Here is a 20,751-nt window from a genome sequence, read left to right as displayed (position 1 = left end):
CCTCTAGAAAAATCTGTCTGGCTGGCTTTTGCAATGCCCGTTTCAAACAATAAAGCAGCACACACAGTCACATGTAAGCAGGAAAACTGCTTCAGGAAAACCACACTGGGACTTTTAGCTGTCTTTGGACAGCCGCTGCTGCACCTTCGCTCCTGTCCCCAAACCCTCTTTGTAGCAGGAATGGCACTATAAGCTTAGAAGAACAGAAGGCTTGGATAACTTTGATGAAGGATTCCTGTTTCAAAAGATACAGGGTGGCAGTGGGAGAGAAACACTAAAATCAATCGGTGTCAGGGATCCTAGCCAACAAGGTGGAAAATGGAAGACTCTTTTATAGACCAATGTATTCAGGACCGATTTTTCAATTATCAATTGAACGTTGGCAGGCTCTATGCTTTCTGATAAATTATGGTTTTTAAGCAAAGCTCGATATCCAGATGAATTAAGCGTGCATAAATTTCCCTTCATTCGCAGAATGAGGAAGACCGATAAGGAGTTGGAACGTTTTGCAGGCACACTTCTGTCTTCTTAGGCTTCAATAGGGATTATCCATATGCTTTCATCAAACACACCTCTTTACCCTTTCTTTTTAAACCAAGGTTTTCATACAGGTCGATTCTGTGTGTGTTATCTTTACACTTCTATGGAAGCACAGTACAGCAGAACCCCTGTATCCACAGGATAATTTTCCGCTGGTTCATGGAAAATATATCCATAGTCTGGAAATATTAAAAGAAAAATCCCAGAAAAACAAATTTCTAAAGATGAAGTTACCAAAACTGACCACTAAAGGAAGCCATGTTATGTACAGTGTTTGCTATTAAAATAGCATCTGCTATAATTGTGAGCCGCCCAGAGACTTTTGGGTAGAGTGAGCGGCATATAAATTGAATAAATAAATAAATATAATCTGCATTTTTAAGCAACTGTTGAGGGGCTTAAAACTGATCCCCCCGTGGATATGGGGGTCCTACTGTATTAAGAAATATGTAACGCTGGATACTGGTTGCATTGTCATGAAAATTTCGTCTGTTTCAAGAGCCCACAAGGAATTGCAGTAATATTGTGCTTGGTGGCTTCAACACACCTGCCTTCAACCCTACTGGTATACACTTAGCAAAATATAACTGTAAATTTGTTAGACCTCCCTTAAACAAAAAGAGCAGTATGACCAACCTGGGCTTAATTGCTATTCAAACATGTATTTCTTGCAAAAACCATATTAACACATTCGCTCCACGTTCTTTCCAAATCTGGAGATCTACAGCTCAATATTTTCCAAATGTACAGAATTTGCAACAATAGATGCTGAATTTAAAAAAAAAAAGCACAATAACCAATGGTACCTTAAAATACCATGAATATCAAACTTTCTCCAGTCTGGCATTGCCGTTTGAAGAATTCATCCTGAAAATTAGTTTACTTCTCACAGAAATGGTACTGAAATTGGAGTTAGAAACACTATGAATGAAAATACCATGAATTCTCTGCAGTTAAAAAAAAAAGAAAAGATAATCAACATTCTTTGGAATCTCCAAGATATCAAAAAATTTGGAATCCTCTATAATCTTCACACCTTCTGTACAAATCAGTTTCTTCATGTAAGTTTCAAGTCTTTGAACATTTTCATATCAGCAGTCCAAAAAATACAGAAGATTTCTGACCAGCAGGAAGCTACATTGATCAAGAAATATTGATATTTGTTTCAGATGCATGACAACTGATAAAAATAAAGGTGTCAGGGGACAGGTATGCCCTCCAGTCTATGAGATTTTGAATTCTATGTTTCCAGTGCAAAATCTTATGTGGTACATGGAAGGCGCAGAAAAAGGAGGAAAAAAAGAGAGGAAAAGATGGACTGAGGGGGAGGCGATGAAGGAAGAGACTCTGTAGCAGCCTTAGCTGGACACAAACCAACAGGTAACTCAAGTTTCACCACCAACTTTCATTACTGTGAAAAGAAACACTCCACAGCTCTGAGGCAACGGGGTGACTTCACAGGCTTCCCTGTATCGTTCAATATAAAAAACGCCCACAGCTGGGTTTTCAGCACATGGGTGGTGGGGGCTTGAGTTGCCCTTCTCTCTTCTGGCATCAGATGGAATGGATGAGAGGCACGTCGATGAGACACTGTCCTCTACGTGTCATGAGATGTGAGCGATCTGTCGGACCCGAGTCTGTATTTCTTGCCGACACAAAGGGCAGGTCTCTAGTTGCAAGGCACACTCCATGCACAGGTCACTGGAAGGACAACGAGGCACGTCAGGTCAGTTAACGAAAGGCCTGGATTGCCCCAGAGAATGCAAGCTTCTAAGTCACTCAGAAATCTTCCTCAGAACAGAAAGATGACCCCCCCCCCAGCCCACCCTATCTTTTTAAAGAATTGAACTCACTACGTTTTATTGTGAATATATATAGATATGTATTGCCATTAAAAACAGGATTCCTATTACCTGTGTCCACACGGCCTCAGCTCTGTGTCTGCTATTTCGTCACAGCAAAGAGTGCAACAATTTTCTCGGATGCTCACTTGTTTCAACAAGGCCAAGCGTCTGTGCCTAAGGAGGAGGAAAACCAAGCACAACTGATTACTTGCTTTGGCATTTAAAAGAGCGTCAGGGTATCATGCTCACACGAAATGGATACGATGGCACAACTACCGTGTACAATGATAAATCTCTAATACCTGCAAATAAATATCCCCAGCTGTGGGTACGTAATTGATCACAGTCTTTAATTAAAAACACGCTGGGTTTCTTCATATACATGATTTATTCTGCTAGCCTCAGATTTTGCTCCCACCCAAACATTTCTTAGAGCTACAGATATCTGCCATCTCTAGGGGACTTTCTGCCCCCCACTCCCAAACTTCAAGCAGTCATGAGATGAATCAGTTCATCCTCTGTAACAGGCTGAAGGCATGATATGGACTTCAGACTATTAAGATTTCATAGCATCCTGTATTTACCACATTAGAGTGCAACAAATCCTATAAGGCATGATTCTATCGTAGCTCTTCAGTTTCATGCACTGAGAAGTTTAAAAAAAGAGGATTACCTTGGCAAAATTATTTTCTCTTCTGCTGATAGGAAGGCATGATCATTAAAGGTGCTAAATTTAGTTGTTGGTGGATATCTGAAAGGTTTTGCTCCAAAGTTGAACTCGCACTGTTGGTAAGACATGAAACTAGCTGCAGCAAAGAAGCCAGACCTGCAAAATAAAGGAGAGTATTAATGCACTTGGAAAAATTCACAAGTGGCGGAATCATTCAAGTAGATTGCAGGAGAACCCTCATCACTAAACATCAACCCCCTCCAAATAAAAAGCCCAAGGATCCTGTTGCTGGTTTTTGCTTGTGTAAAGGAAAAAAAAAGTTTACCATGGCAGAAGACTCTTGCTTGTTACTGAGATGCTGATTGCTATCCTGGGTGCATAAAAGGGGAGGGGGAGAGATGGCTGCTGTAAACCAAGTGACCCTGGGGCAAAGCCATATGTGTACGACGACGTGGCTCCTTACTGCTAGCACAGCAAGATGGTCACTACACATTTGCAATCCTTGATGGCCTCCTTTCAAATACCATGAGGACTAACTGTTAATGTGCTATGAAATGTTTGCTGCCCTCAAGAGAACGATGCTACTCACACAGCAGAAGAAAAGACTTGCTTCTCAGCAGGAAGCTGGTTCCCGTTTAAATAAAAAATCATTTTCTTGTCTTGCAGGTCGAGTAAAAATCCAATGGTGTCACCTTAAGTCAAATGCGAGAAAAAAAAAACAACAAAGATCCTTACAGAAGCGATTGAAAACATGGAATATGCATCCATCCCCTCCCAAATGTACATTCACGGCCAAAACTACACAAATGTCTCAGCATCATGTGTTGCTGCTATGAAACAGGAACCACATCCCCGGTTTTTACCCAATCCAACATGCTGAAACGGCAACATTTCCACAGTACTGCTTGTGTTTATCGTTTCTCAGACTGTTGGTGGGTTTTTGTTTTTTTTTTGCTTTAATATTATATCTTAATGATGCAAGCTGGTTTTGTATACTCATTGTTCTTAGTTTTAAATATTGTCTTCTAACAATTTGTGGCTTTGGGTCCTCTTTAAGGAGAAAGGCAAGGTAGAAATGTTTTAAATAAATGGGAGAAAGAACAGTATTTCTGTATGTGCTGGGGAAAGCACCATCCCTTGGGTGGGTGGGGGGCATTCCAAAGTGATACTCTCCCTAACCAAAAGGGGCACAGCCCCCTCATTCCCTTGGCAAGCTTTACCACTGCATTCTTACTAGAACGTGCACAATGCATCTTCAAGAGGAAATATCTACAATGAAAGGAAACAGGTCGGGAAAGACCGTACGAGACTGACAGAAAATACCAAACTGACACATTTAAACCCTTTCCAGAGATTTAACCAGAAGAATTCTAGAAGGCGGCAAGAAGAGAGGGGGCTGGCGTACCTTCCTTCCAACATGGATGAGAATGTGGTTTACTTCTGGCATTATACCAGATCAGCTGCCGGCAGCCGTCATATGCACAGGAGTACTCGTCATCCCCGATACCGTAACCTTCCTTCAAGGAACACAGAAGACACCACTTAGCTTCCTTGGGGTATGCCAGAACTGGCAGAGATCTTTCTATAAAAAGGCAGACAACTCTTTTGCGTAACAACAGGCATACACAAGGTATCCGCCTGCTCCTTCACGGCAGAGGGGAAGCCTGGCCAGAGAACCGTCAGCTCAAGCGTATCCTCTGAGTGGAAGTCTGAACATCTGATTCATTGTTCAGTCAACCGGACCGAAAACATCCTCTTGAGGCTCCTAGCTTTGTTTAACTTAAGACGGGTAAGTTTAAATCAAGGCAATTTAAATCAATGATCAAAGTTCCCAAGTGACAGAGTTGCAAACCAGTAATTTAAATCATATTCCCCCCCCCCTCAATAATTTTTCACGTATTTTTCAAAGAATGTCACAAACTGGGCCGGATAAAAATAAATGATATATTTATTTTAAAAATATAATGTTTTATTTAAATTGAGTCCAAATGATATCGACCCACCCTGGTGCAAACTGATCATTAAAATATTTAAATTTACAACTCATAGGAACAATTCATGTCCTTTGGGAGAAATCCACGGACAGAACCTCATCTGCATTTTCTCCCCAAAATCAATTTATTATGATATTTCATTTCTGCTGACAAGTTCTGCATCTTCTTTTTCACTTTTCTTGTTTATCAGTAACTTGTTTCCTCTTTTTATTCCAGGGAAGGCATGTCACCAAAACATTTCAAGATAGGGTCTCTCTCAAAACTAGAAGAGCCCATGACAAACTATCAGCAAACACTTTTGGATCCTTCCTTCTGCCCTTCCTATACGGTCTATCAGTCAAACTGTACTTCTTGCCTAGGCTGAGCTTCACCCACCTAAGGACCATCTCGCTTGGTCTCCGTCTCTCAAGTGGCTTTAGGCAGCTGAGAAACAGAAACCGAATGCCTAGAACTTGAAGCCAGAACTTGCAGCCATGGTTCAGCGAACATTAGACAGATTATTACAGCCATGTTCATAAGAGTAAAAACTGAAATGAATGCCCGTATTTGACTGTAGGTAACTTCATGTGTGAAATAAAGGGTAGCCGTGCGGTCCAAACAATATAAAATCCAAATGCAAAACCAGGCAATATCTTTATAGATCACTAAAAATCACAATACAATAAATGAGCTTTTGTAGATTAAAATGTCACTTCATCAGGTTTGCACCAGTGTGAAGAACTTATTAATCTAATGAGTAAGATACAGCAATACACACAATAAAGACTACAGATTTGGATGAGTGGCCTTAGGTTTAAGAGGCAATTACATCCTACTTTCCCAAGTATGTCATTCATGGACTTTAGGACACTTAAACCAAAAATGCAGGAAAATGGCAGAATCCACACAGCCTCTGCACAGAAACTAGAAGAATAGGCAATGATACTGAGAGTGGGTGATTCCAAAAATGTGGTGTCACAGAGAAGACCTTCCATCTGATTTTAAACTGCCTCTAACCTAAAGGAGTGGGATAACGAAAATACAGAGGTGGGCCTGCAGTGTCCATGCTGCTTGATGAGCCTAACCCCGTGGGAGAAGGCAGCACTTACATGGTTGAGAAATTTGCTGTCTTTGGTAGCCCATCCTATCTGCATCACTCCAGATGTAATGACTGTGACTTCATAATACCAGACTCCAGAATCTACACAGAAGGTACATCGGACACTTTCAAAAGATGAGGCATCACACCGAGCCTGGCAAATAGAAACAAATAATCAATCAATTAATTGGCCTCCAAAGAAAATGCCAGCCTGGCCCAGCAGGCAGAATTTTATCCCTATATGGAAGTCTTCAGCACTACTTTGACATTAAATGGTTTTTAACTAATCTTTGCTTGTATCTGTTATGTTTTTCTGTGTTACTTAACACTGTAATTAAATAGGACCCCAGCTTTAAACTGAAAAACAAAACAAAACCTAGAATGAACATATTAAACACCCTTAATTGGCTTGTCAATATTTTCACCTACAATCCTGCTTTTATATAAAAAAAATCCTCCTTAGTTTGAGTTAAGAGCATAAAAATTACAAAAGTCGCCAGATTAGTGCCTTTTCTTCCAAAGGAAAACAAACCCAGCCGGTGATGCTCCTGAAACCTTGTTGTGCTGATGAGTAAGAGAAAGAATGAGTAAAAACCTCTTAGAAGGAAGACTGTAACAAAAGACTTACCTCCAGCCCATGTGGGGAGATCTTAAGGTATTCACTGACATCATTACTATTCAACATGGCCTTAATGTGGGTCAAGTCAACCTTTTCATATGTAAACTGTCTGCCTTCTTTCAGAACTATGGAAGAGGATATATTGAGAAGTCAGGACTTTTTCTGCAGCAGTGCCAGTAATACATAACTCAGATCTAGCAGTAAGATGCAGCTGTTTTAATGCTACTGTCTATATAGGGGATTAACCAATGTAGTGCAGGTAATTTCCAAACAATCACTTCTCTCCATCCAACCTATGAATAAATTTTAAAGGGACAGACCTGACATCTAATCATAGGTGACTAGTGCTGTAATCGGTGGTAGAGGCAGGAATATGTAAAATGTGGCCTACATTTGCTTTCATAAGCCCCCTCCCACATTTTTAAAGCTCCCAGTGCCCCCCTTCCCACCGCCAGGGTTTTTTTTAACTGTTCAGAAAGCTAGAACAAGGATATGCAATTTGTGACTAATTTAAGTATTTGGCATGGGATAGGGCCCATGGCAAGGTCTTGGCTTTATCCAAAACCCCATATATCATGATTTTGAAAGCTAATCTGTCACCATTATATCAGGTCAAATATCTGTTTAATTAGAAACAAAACAAAAGGTAATGGCATTTTGAACCAGATTACTTTGCTTATATTCGTACTTACAGAGATTGTCTAAACTCCACTGGGCACAGAATCCAACTTGGCGTTTTAAGTAGTCTGGATTATCTGCCCATTTCTCTAACAAGACAAGCTGGTCACTGATGCACGTTTCAGAAACAGTCATTTTATTTTCACCTAGAATTGGAAAACACAGGAAGAAAACTGTGAAAAAGACTATGCAGGAGAAGCTATAGAGAAACAATACTGAAAGAAGCTTCTGCAAGGACAGACACCGTGTTTTAAAACTTGGTGTAAAAAAAAAAGGAAAAGGATTTATCTCTCCTGTTTCTCGAGGAAGAAATCATGCAACAATCAAGGATTGAGGCATTGAAAAACTGGCAATCAGTTAGCAGGATCAGCATCTAATAAGTATGATCCTGCAATAAAACAGAAGCTGGGACGTCCTTTTAAAATTATTTTTTGCTTGCTATATTCAGGAAATCCCTTCGCCCCACAGTGTAAGATAGCATTAGCACCAAAGGCTCAGTTTGAGGACTTAACTTTCTTTGACTGAGAATTAATCGGGACAGCTCCCCCGTAACAATCAGGGCCATCTAACAAGAATACAAGAATGGTAAACTTTTGTGCCTCTGGATACCGCAGGAAGCCATGAGTGAAGAAGGCTCAAGCACTTTATGGCTACGGCTGGAGGTGGTTGTGGGTGTGACCCAGCCTCCTTCCTTCCACTGGTGGTGGGGAAGACAGTGGCAAGGGAGTTACTCAGGCACCACTGTGGTTCACAGGCTGTTGATGTCTGCTCTAGGATATGGACTAAACAGTTTGATTTATCTTTTAATATTTAACTTATTGTGTTTTTAAATGGTGTGAATTTTAATGTTGTGAGCCGCTTTGGGTCCCTTGTTGGGAGAAATGCGGCATATAAATAAAACTAATAAATAAACAAACAAACAGCGAGCCAGGGCCCTCTCAGGCAGACCCTTATAAACAATTAAGAAGATACAATTCCTCGTTGTAACTACAGGCAGCCATTTTGAGTTGAGCTTTTTGACCCCATTTTGAATAATCACACTTACTTGTTTGTGCAAATTTTTCCAGGGCTATTAGTGCAAAAAGCATTACTGTCGGATGAGACTGGAACTCCTACGACAAAGAAGAGAATTACTGGCCTACAGTCCTCCTTTAAGCTTCCCTGGCCTCTGCAAGCAGAAAATCTTTAGGGATTTGACCAACATGGGGAAAATCATTTTCATTGTCAAGACAAAAGCATGCTTGTTACACTACAACACATCTTAGTTTCGACTTGCATTTGCTAAAGCGCATAAAACTAAATCCTCTGGCATGCACCACAAAACACAACAATTTTTAAAAGGAAGCTTATTTATTTTACTCACCAAGCTCTGCAGTAAGTACTCCAAAATCCCCTGGCTGAGTAAACTTACACTTGCAGGGCCTGCAACAAGACTAAAAATGAAACATGTGCATCTAAACAGTTGCATTACTTTATTTTAATACAGTACATGGCTGTTAAAGAGCTATCTGTGGTATCCTGTCTTCTCCACTACTTTGGCCTTTTCTTTTTAAAAGTTGCTTCTGTTAGATTATCACTGCAATAATTAGTGCAGAAAAATCCAGTAGTACATTAAAGGCATTCTCCAGGAAAGTGCCAAATTTGAATTCCTGCTCAACACTCATTAACAAAAGACCATATTTATAAGTTCCTGAGAGCACACACACACTAAACTCTGCACTTTTAAGACTGATTGATTTCACTGGAAAAGTTAAAGCTCTAAGCAGCAACCAAGGCTTTAAAGGATGGGCTGTGAAGACAATGTCTAATTACATGCAATGTACTTTCTGCAGTTAAAGTGCAAGTTGAAGAAAAGTTAGAGGGGAAAATGGGGAGGAAGAAGAGAGAGAAAGAATGGGAGTCATATAGCCATCCTAGCTACCTATAAGCAGACAATAAAACTCCATGTACCTGCAAGTTTTTCTGCTAAACAGCCCAGTACTGCCGTTGTGTTCCGGTGTTTGGCGGGATGACAGGCATCCTGGCGAGCAACGGCTCCACTTAAACTAAGTATTTCCGTCAGCTTTTGCAGTGCATCCTATGTAAGGAAGTTAAGAAGAGTCAAACGGATCAATACCAAGGCACACATTCCTTTCTGCTAATCTGATCTCAGCAAATCACTCACTGCCAATGCAGGCTGATTAAAATGTAAGCAATCCACTGAATTAAACAATAGGCTTTGGAAAAATTAAGCAAGTTTCCTTTTTGTATATCTTTGTTTAATATTTTGCTTTATAATGAATACCAACACACAATGTTCCTTCTAATTTTCCACCAGCACTGAGTAGGGGCTCCACCCAGCGATAGCAGGGTTCTGGCTGTGATTGGACGCAAATGGGCGGCTACACTGGCTTGGGTGTGCAACACCAATGCAGCACTGCACAACCACACAGCTTAGAGGGAATATTGGCAACACATATCTACTGAACTATGATGACACAAAACACTTAAATGGTAATCACAATTTTAAGCAAGCCCATCTTCAGAACAAGAAAATAGTAAAAATCATTACAACACATATCGGCAGAGCTCTGCTCCCTATTGTTCTTGCTGATGCTGCTTCCCTAAGTGCAATGGCAGGATTAAATAATGAACACTACCTAAACCAAATAAACTGTCTTATCTGTATTGCTACTGCGATCCATTATAGGAAGATAAAGCATATACCAATTCACTTTGCATTCACTTCACTGTGATGACTTCTGTCCAGTGTATTCACATGGAAGTGAAGCAGATATATAGTTACATCTCGTTTCCCAACACAACCCCCATACAGACCTTGCTACTTTTAAAAGATGCCACTCTAAAGCCTTGTTTGCTACGTGTGTTTGAAACCAGGCTATGAGTCACACATATTTATTTCACTTACTTTTGTTGGCAATGGACACTCATCCAATAGTAAAGTTATCACAGCTGGTCCCAGAGGATCTTCTAATGGAATAACTCTAATTAAGGACTGGACAACTTCCAGCCAGCCTTCATCTGTTAACCAGAGAAGAGAGGCAACCATCTTAGACTGACAATGGCAGAAAGAGACAGTCCGCGCAGAAATAGTCACAAGTGTCTCTTAAGTAGCACTTTAACGATTCATTTGCAAGACTTATCTCAGCCACCCGGTAAGTAGTTAACAATTAGCTGCCAACCCAGACTGAAAGAGTAGGACAAAGTTAGTAGTTCCCTGAAACAGTGCAAACATTCTTAGCTCCATTCACTTAAGCATTAAGAAAGTCTGCACATTTTATGTTTACTATCTGGTTCAGGAGGATCCAAGTGCTAATTGGATCCTGCTTCCAGATAACCTTTTAATTGATGGTGCCTAGATGTAAAACAAGTACACTCTACTTCAGTTGTGGGAAACGTACAGCCCTCCAGATGCTGCTGGAACACCAGCGGCAGCATTCCTTGCCACTGGCTATGGGGGCTAGAACTGATGTTGCAACCCAACAGATGGCTACACTTTGTCCACCCCCTGGTAAAGAGCGGGAGATCTCTTTTAACCCAAGGGTCAAATGCTACTTCAGAGACGATCTATGGGAGAGGCAGAGATGGCTCAGGTGTGGCAAGGCAAGGCCCACACAACGGCAGGACCAAAATGGCAGCATATTATATCTTAAAATTCTTCTTGCCAGCAGTGAAGGCCTGGGGAGATTAATTTTTTTCTTTTAAAATGAGCTGGGGACACACACACACACCTGTTTTTTTTTAAACATTGGGAGATTTAAAAAACAAAGTTACAGAAGATGATGCGGAGAAGCCCAGAGGAACCATCCCAAGGGTCTGAGGCCCCTGTACTACCTGAATTTATTTTGTAATTGGTAATGTGATGTGTGAAAAATTCACCATTGGGCATTACCACAGTTGACACAAGAAATAAAAAGTTTGCTCTGGTTCCACTGTGTTTCAATCAAAACTCTTAATTTATCCTGCAAAACAACTCAGTATGGCTTCTCAAGAACAGATCCACCCCATCGTCTTCACAACTTCTTCAAGAATTCCAATTGCCAAATGACAGAACCTAGGAACTGGCTGCTAAAGATACAGTGACCGGTGAAATGTGTGAGTAGACAGTCTACCTATGTATTTCACCATTAGGATGAAAAGGATTGGCCCACTTCTAATATTCTGGAGCTAACCCTGGAAAGAGGAGGTCAGCAGAAAGCTCCAATGCATTGCCTCCACCATCCTCACTCCAGATGCCAGATCCTGTGTTTTGCAATATGAGGACACAGAGAACAAACAAAACTGCCCCTCCTTCTCATCAAGGTGATGCTCATCAAGGAAGGCACAGAAAAGAGGCAAAACATTTAAAATGCCCTATATTCTTCAAACTGATTTCTAGCACCCTTTCTTTTAAATAAGTCTTGAGCATGAGAGAGAGGAGTGCACTGGCCACTGAATTATATTTTTAGACTACAAATCCTGGCCACCATGGCCACTTTTCCACACTCTGTATTATTTCTATACAAAGCAACTCAGGATAGGCTTCTCAGTCAAGTACAAAAATCTGAATGCTCAGGCTGTTCTCCTCTTGGAAACCTCTTCGGATCACCAGATGATGTCTTAGTTTGATCCCTTTTTCCTAATCATTCACCCAGAAAAAGAGGGCGAAAGTCAGAGTGACAGAGGCTTAGAGGCTCTACCCCAGATCAAGACATAATCAGGGCTACAGCTGACATTTTAGTTGTTTATTTCTTTCTCACATTTTAAAAACAGCATCACTTCAGAGGAAACAGATGGGATCACAATGGTCTTTGGACATACACTGTGTTAAGAGATGATGAGGATACAAGCCTCCTTGCCGGCCTTTGAAGACTGAAAAGGCTGCAAAGGTTTCACAGAAACCCACCACCATAAGATGTGAAAAAGATAGGAAATGGATATCCCTCTAACTTTTCTAAAGAGGTGCTCTTTACTCTGGAGTTAAGTTCTTTGAACCTATGCAGCTAAAAAGCAGAACCTCCTTAGTAGTACCGCCTCCTAGGTTCTGGCACTTTGAGGTCACCAGCATCCGTCATTTTGCTGCCTGAGACAAAAGCAGCAAAGGGGAGACCCTCACTCACCCAAGACAAGGTACGTAGTACCCAAAGCCAAGACAAAAAACAAAAATTAAACAAAACAAAAAAGCAAATGTTTGCTTCTCACAGAATGTCCCCAGTGGGAGAAATAACAACCAAGTAAGCAATTAACGATTTCCTGCCCTTTCAAGACACCCAAATCTTGCCATCCAAGTCAGTTGTGTGGCCCACCCTGCCCAGAGCAGGGGAATTCACACCTTGGCAAGTGCTCTCGGCAAGGAAACAATTAAAACATGTAACGACTTAAGAGACAGTCTGGAAGTTATTGGCACACATTCCAGGATACTCCTCCTTTCTCTTGCAAAGCAGCCTAGTCATCTAAATTATCTTATGTTGGAAACAAATAGTACAGCTGTTTGGCTACCAGTCTCAAGCCCTAGTTGCCTGTAAGAGCAAAGAGAGTCTGTTAGCTTGAGCCTCACTCGTGGCAGCTGGCTGGATGGTTTTGCAACAACACAGCTCATAAATTGAGGCAGATTAGACAGCTACACGTATTAAGCTAATTACAATTTTACTGAGCTCATTGTTGAGCAGCAGTATTATTTAGATAATTACTGTAAATTGCCTCAACCCCAGGAAATACACATGCAGCAGAACTTTAAGCTTCTTTTCAGTGCTCAGGGACTTCCCAGCAGATCACAACCGCATTAGAGTATTGGAGATACCTGTTTCAGCCATTTCATGCAGAGTCATCATTGAATAAGGAGGTTCTTGATCACTGAAAGAAAAAGAAAAAGGATCACATTAATTTTTATCAGGGATGACACACCTTTGTCAACACAAAGTGAACAAGAAACACAGCATGCAGATACATGACTGTTGCATGAGGTTTTTTTATTGCCTAACAACACACTTCTCCATAACAGAGAGCATTCATCATCTACAGCACTTACCTGTCAAATCAGTTTTTTAACTCACCTCTTCTCTAAGTAACTCAGAGTAGCATGAACTCACATTTATTCTTACAATAATCTCATGTTGGCAGTCAGTTAGAGAGAAAGTGAGCAATTGACCTACTATTACCTAGAATGTTTTGTGATATGACCAGGGGCACTCTGTTCTTTGGTTTGACATTCAAATTAACACAATTTCTTCCCCTCAAAGGGTGAACATCATCACAACTATTTTGACTTTAGATACAAGCAACAGTTCTGCGCAGCAACCAAACGAATCCCCAGGGTTTTCCAGCTAATACATTATTCTCTTTCTGGCATTTATTTTCCCATTCATTTCATCTTGAAGGATGAAGAGTAACTATCTCTATTTTTCATATTTCATCCTATGGCCAAAGTGTTTGCATTTTTAGGAGTTTTACGGTTCTGTTTTGTTTCTATTCATTTGTTGTAGTGTTTTGTTTTTCCTTTTTGGTCACCTGCTTGAACCAATAAATGGATAAAGCCACATTTTAAATCCGTCTGTCTTGCATAGTTAAAAGCCACAACTCCACACCAAACGCTGTACCTACTATATAACAAAGGCAAGGAGGTAGTGTTTTAGATCACTATAATTTTAAGTTTAAGCTACATCCAAGGCACCCCCGAGAGTTAAACACACATATTATTTAAATCAGCAGCACCAAGGTATGTTCTCTTGCTTAGCCTTCAAGACAGGCACTGCCAGGGAAAGCAAGGGATCTGTAGTCCAGCAGACCAGAAGGAAACCAGGATGGGGAAGAACACAGAATGGCCTGAGTTACTGAAATCCAGGGACCTGCAGCTACTGATGTGCCCTTAAGGATGTTTCCCAGTCCTCTAACTAAGAACAAACTGAGTTTTATACATCACAAAACAGCAGGTTTCTTCTGGTGCAACATGCTGGAATGAAAGTGAAAACAAAGAACCTAGCTTGGCATATAAAAATCTCTTATTCCACACTCTTATTACTGCCATAACCAACCCATACAATTAGAATTCAGTGATCCAAATGTTTCATTTGTCTTATTTCTAGATTTTTAGGCTGCCTTCCAGCCAAAGGCTTCCAACTCTCTATTTGTCTATTTGGAAGATAGGTATGAATTGTGCCTGGAAGAAAACTGGTAACCAGTAAAATGGTTGTAAAACGGGTGTTGTATATTCCCCATGGATAAACATTTGATTTACATGCTGCTGCAGCATCTGCCTTCAGACCATTCCCTGGGTCTAACGTAAGTTCTTTCCTCCTTGCCAGAAAAGACATGAGAGATACAGAGCTTGCAGACAGCAAAAAATGGAACAATCACCTAAGGAGTTATGAAACAGCATTTCGACACCACCAGTGAGTGCCTAGATAATGAAGCAGGAAGGAAACTGTCATCACTCTTGTTGAAATTAAGATACAAAAGATAATAAAAACTGGCATCCGAAGAACAAAGATTTTAATCAAGAAAAGCAGCACTCAGGATTTTAAGGCCACCGCCGTGAGCAGAAGTGACTTTCAAGGTGGTCTTCCCAATGTGTTTGCTTTCTCCTCTAAAAACAACCAATAACAAGCCACTATGATTTTAAATTCCTTGCAAGTAGATTTTTTTTTTATTTTGATGGGCAAAAAAATTCATGCAGAAGGGATTTTCTAAAAGGAGGCCAAGGACTTTCCTAAACTAATAACTGAAGCACTTTTGAACTGCTGAGATAAAACAAATACTAGGCCGTTGAACAGAAATACTGAGGTCCAGCTGCAACATGGAAGCGATTTGATAGCTCAGTCCTATCCCCACAGAATGTGCACAGAGGCAGCTCCTTCCAAAGTGGTCTTATGGAACTCTATTGACAGTGCTTGCACACCACCACTCTGCTTCTCCGCAGTCAGAACAGGCCTTCCCAGTGGGTTTTCCACCTATTCGTACTAGCATCCCTCTTGAGACAGAGCAAGGGCCTTTCTTGGCCAGCATCCCATTTCATAGTGTAGCCCAACTGTGGCAACAGGTTTTTCCTGCTATTGTCTCCCACCAATGAGTATCCAGAAGCAAGCTGCCTCATACCCTGGAAGTAGCATAGGGAAGTGAGAGCACTATGAGCCATACACTCATCTTTTAAATAAAATATATATATTTTTTCTCCTCAATAGCCTACTTCTTTCTTCTGTATAACGTTTTAACTCAATGCCATAACGGAGTCTTAACACATAGACTCTATGAAAACAAAGTAATTTTTTCTCCCCCAGAAGCTTGCAATTTCTTTGATTCTTCACTGGTCCAATAAAATATATCACTCACTCTTACATTTGTATAATTTTGGGGACCAGACAGACCTTTCTTTCTGGATTATAACAGATACCATTAATAGCCACAAACAGCACCACTACCAAGACAAAGGGGACTCTCAATCACCTGGAGTCACCTCAGCCAGAGATGACTACAAACTGAAGAAATATCTCCTTATGTTCACCAAGTTTTAAAGCACCAGACTATGGAAGGTCCTCCCAACTGAGATTCGTCTGGCGCCGACGCTGATGACATTTCGGCGCCAGGTCAAAACCTTCCTATTCCAGAAGACTTTTAATTGAAATAATATTAGCTGTGGGTCCAATGGCAATTTTTATATATATTTTAATAGTATTTGAATTGTTCTGAATTTTTATTGTATTTTAAATGTTGTAAGCCGCCCACAGACCTTTGGGTAGTGTGGGCGGCATATAAATTAAATAAATAAATAAAGTAAACATGCTATTTTGACTGATTTGGCACAACTGGCTATTCCTACTTGGTCAATAAACCACATTATAACCCCTAAAGTGTGTTAGAGGGGCTGCTATGTCTTTGTGCTGTTTCCCCCCACCATAGCCAAAAAAGAATCTTCAGTTTCAAAGCACGCAATATGTGTGCATACCTGTGTATGCACACATGTGCAGAGGCAATCAGAGAGTAACTGGGAATCTTTTGTCAGCCTTCTGAGGTTGGTAAATTGAGTACCCTGTTTGCTGAGGGTGGGGTTCTAATATGAATAATTAAATTGTAAATCACCCAGAGAGTGATTTAAGAGCTACGGAGGTATATAAGCAGCACACTTATATGGATTCCTAGCCATCATCATCATGGTGTACCAAGAGAGGGGGCAAAACACCTGAACTTCCTCTAATTCCATCAGAGTTATTCAAAAGAAAATGAGGAGTCATTTGCAGCCAACTCTACTCTTCAAGAAGTACTTACTTGTCTACAAGTGTCCGAATCACCGCTAGCGTGTCAAGCACTAACCCATCCACGTTATGTTTCTTCCTCCTTGGTTCATGTGGCCCCCGCCCCCGCCGGGGCGGCCGTACTGGGTCCCTCGGATGGCTCCTTGTTTCAGGTGCAGGTGCTCTGCTGCTCTCCGCCTGACGACTCCTGGAATCTGCATTGTCTTCTGCCCCGCTGTCTTCCCGACAAACGCAGGAGTTGCCCATGATGCTGTCCCCCAGGATCTGCAACCAACAGGGAAGGTTCTGCCCAAGAGTCAGCCGGCACCGTAAACCTTGGAGAAGGCTTCTGCTCACGTAGAACACGACAAAAGCAACGACAATCATCTAGACAGTTTTAAAAGCAATGTTTTTTGGATGCTGAACTGCAGTCTTTGCATCATACAAGTTTGTAATAACTGGACTAGGCAGGGAATGGCGGCTTTAATTTCTGACATCATCACTGGAGATAAACATTGGTTGTCCAAGAGGAGGCCTAAAGAGAAAGAAAACCATCCCATCAGTTTAGATTTTAAACTTTAATATCATACAGCTTGCAAGCATGCTTTCTTCCAAGTATCTATTTTAAAAGATCTATTTATTAAAGTTGGCTGGGCAAGCTCTGAGACTCCAGGAGGGTTAACCCACCACAACCTGCTTTGAATTGCAACGCACCTCAGAACCAAAACTAGAAATGGCCAGAAGTTTCACCAGTCCTAAGCTACAAAACAATGTATTTGTTATTCTAAATGTCTTCCTGATGATGGAAAACAGGTTAGTTTAAAGTTAACTAAGGACGGTGGAAGTTTCCCAGGCAACTAGGTAACTAAATGTTACCACATAGACTTGGAAGAGCTACTCCATTCCACATGACCAACAATTACTTTACCATTGTTTGTTTATGTGTAGTCTGGATAATTAAACTGTAAACTGTTCAGAAAGCACTTTAAGAGCTGTGGGGCTGTATATAAGCAGCACACTTTGCTTTTTATTTCAAAACATCAGAGTTAGGATGTTTTGAATGACAATTCTCAGAATATTCCTGCCAGAACAACCTGGTTTTTTTATATCTGAAAAATATACAGTACATACTCTGTCTCCTGCCATCCTACATTGCTTACCAAATACACAGACAGATTAAAAAGTAATTAATTAATTAGAATTTGAAAACCATCAAAAAATTTTAATGGTCCACATACTGAAGAATGACTGTTTTTCTAAGGGAAAAAGAAAAATTCTAAGAAAAGAAAACCTCAGTATCCTATTGAACTTCCACTGAGTGGAAAGTTACGCCAGTGTAGTCATGTGGGACTGCATTGGTTGTAAACACACTGTCACCATAGCTGTGATGCTCAGCATGAAGAAAACCGACAGCTTGATCCTATGTTTTCATGCTAGTGGAATTGTTTTGTTCACACAAAAAGTTCAGTAGGATTCCAGCCAAAACTGTCCAGTCATTTCTCAGAAGTTTACAGTGTGGTGCTCAAAGAGCACACCGACTGCTCCTGTCAGGGAAAACCAACCAGTGCATAATAGAAATAAATCAAAGGGATATCCAGAGTGAATCAAATGAACCTTCTACTGCCTTCATATCGGCAGAACTAGAGGAAACCTTAAGATGTAGGAATGGCAAGGTGGTAGGAATTGCCGATATCCAAATATTTATTTTTATTTATTTATTTATTTATTTCATTTATACCCCGCCTATCTAGTCAATTGTGACCACTCTAGGCGGCTTACAACATGCATTTGTAATACAGCAAATGAAACATTTTGGATGAAACATAAATGACTTCTTTTTAATAATTGCTCAATAATCAAACAAATTCCAAAAATATGGTGGAAGACAAAATTAATCGCTATAGTGAAACTAGGCAAAGTACCATCAGACCCCAAAAGCTGCAGGTCAAGCTCCCTACAGACCTTCCCAGAGAGCACCTCTTTGTCGGCTGTGGGGGGGTCTCTTCTGTCCTACCCAACACCCCCCTTCAGTCTAGTCTTTGAAAGAGTTAGGTTTGTTCTGCCTGAGGACTGATGTGAAAGGCGACCTACCCCTCTGCCTACTCTCTTACTGCTTCAAACGGATGGCTACACAGCTGAACACCACATAGGGGGTCAAGTCCTTTCAAAGTTTTTCTTATGAACAGGAGGAGAAATCATGATGCGTATGATCGGGTTCTTCCAGAGGGAGGAAGACTTCCAGCTACAGAAAGGGAACCAGTCAGCCTCCTCAGATTGCATTCCACACTTGCATACCGGGAGGAAAGCTGTGTAAGAGGCAAAAAGGAAGATAAAGAGCTAGCATTCCACCACAGAAAGCACAATGTCTAACTCAGAGTGACTCTCCACATGTTTAGTTACTGCAACTCCCATCAGATCTTCAACAAACTGATTATTTGCAAGGTCTGCAAAAAGAACCTGTAAGAGACAATTCTGGAGCTCAGGATGCTGTAGCTACATCTATGTGGTCAGCTAAACATTTGGTACAGATGCAAATCTGGAAACTCATTACAAGCTCTGACACAAAGCATGAACAGTGAACCATGTAACCTTGCTGTTACATTTCTCCTGCACCCTATTTCTCCACATCTATCTCCTGCATCAATAACAGCTTTCTACATTTCAATCAAGTGAAAAAAAGTAGAAAAGATGTGTACCACCCAATTTAAGGAGAAAATAAATAAATAAACTCCAGCTCAAATTGACACATAGTGAGGAATTTCCCAAATACAAATTAGGTTCTGCAAACCTTATCTGACTTGTCTGATTTCAGACAGAAGCCAAGGTTTGCAGGAAAGAACATCACCTGAACCAGCCCTGTCTGCCTGTTGGACTATGAAAACCTGAGTGGGTCTTCAATTGCCACTATTTACTAGAGGAAAATAAACCTTTTGAAATGGTTAGGATGACACTAGTCCTGTAGCTCCTAGCATAGCACTGCAATTCAAAGAACCCCGAAGACTTCAAATACCAAGCTGCTTTCAGCAGTAGCTGTCCCTTAACTGCTGCATATATTTTTAGAAACACGTTTGCCAACTGATTGCATCAGACACAAATTCATAGAGCAAAAGTTCTATTTTTGTGGGCCCCAGGCACAACGCTAAGAATATAGTCCTGGACATTTTGGCGTGCAGTACTTTCCTTTCTCCAGCATAAAAGATACACAAAGTACCTACTATGAGTCAGCTTAATCAATTGTAAAGACTTTTAAAAACTGTGAAGTTACTAACACAAGCCGTCCAAAAAAAGATAATGGGGGTGGGGTTAGAGTTTCCATCTGGTTGCTTCCAAAACTACAAAGATGAATCAACCTCAAGAAGTCCTAGCTTCATCCAGAATAATGCATTTCTCTAAACATCATTATAGTGAAAATCTCAGTGAAAAATTTTTTTGGAATTATCTTTTGCTGGCAACAGCTTCAGGTAAGACTACTCTACTAATTAATTCACGTAACTTCTGTTCCTCTGCTTTGTCCCCCACCCCCCATTTAAATATGTAATCCCAGTGTCTATCTGAAAGCACAATACTTCAGCATCTATTAGTACACATGACTGGTGGTAGAAAAAACAAGAAGATTTCATTATTTAATTTGCAGAGTAATTCTAATTGCAGAATGCACTTTCCCCCTTTTGAACTGTCATGAACTTCAAGGAATATATAAAGGGATTTCGGCTCTTTTCATAAACATATTCACATACTATTTCCATGAGAAATTTTATTTTTTCAATAGTATACACATCCATCCTTTCAGAAAGTCAGTCTCAACCGCACACATACACAGAGTTTTATAGTCCAAAAACAACCCACCAGAGAAGATGTGGACCAGCAAAGACACCAGCTGAAAATTGCTTCAGCCTCACGGTCTCTGCAAGAGGTGGTGAGGGAATCAATGATTCACAGCCTCACACAATTTCTTACATTCAACAAAATCACTTATTCATGGAAAAAATAACGATCTGGCTGCCCTGAATGATTGCCAGGAAGTCAAAGCTGAATAAAATGATGATTTCAAGCACAGAGCTATTTCTTTCTTCTGTTTCCACTCTTAGCTGAGTAATCTGTCATAGCTAAATAAAGCCCACAACC

The 20,751-nt window shown here is 40.6% G+C and overlaps 1 protein-coding gene across 1 annotated transcript; it reads right to left on the bottom strand.

The window, feature by feature from the left end:
* Positions 1–1,182: 1,182 nt before the first annotated feature.
* On the bottom strand, positions 1,183–18,834 carry RSPRY1 (ring finger and SPRY domain containing 1). Its single transcript, XM_072980604.2, has 15 exons — positions 18,718–18,834; positions 16,661–17,161; positions 13,203–13,255; positions 10,332–10,444; positions 9,374–9,500; positions 8,787–8,845; positions 8,469–8,535; positions 7,438–7,569; positions 6,755–6,870; positions 6,137–6,280; positions 4,460–4,571; positions 3,644–3,746; positions 3,058–3,210; positions 2,454–2,558; positions 1,183–2,241 (listed from the first exon to the last, which is right to left on the bottom strand). Exons 2-15 carry the CDS (start codon positions 17,011–17,013, stop codon positions 2,145–2,147), a joined length of 1,734 nt encoding a protein of 577 aa, XP_072836705.1. The 5' UTR covers positions 17,014–17,161; positions 18,718–18,834; the 3' UTR covers positions 1,183–2,144.
* Positions 18,835–20,751: the final 1,917 nt, after the last annotated feature.

Source organism: Pogona vitticeps, chromosome 10, assembly GCF_051106095.1.
Source record: "Pogona vitticeps strain Pit_001003342236 chromosome 10, PviZW2.1, whole genome shotgun sequence".
NCBI classification, from domain to species: Eukaryota; Metazoa; Chordata; class Lepidosauria; order Squamata; family Agamidae; genus Pogona; species Pogona vitticeps.
Note: the sequence above shows the minus strand (reverse complement) of the source record. Positions and strands in the feature narration are given on the sequence as shown.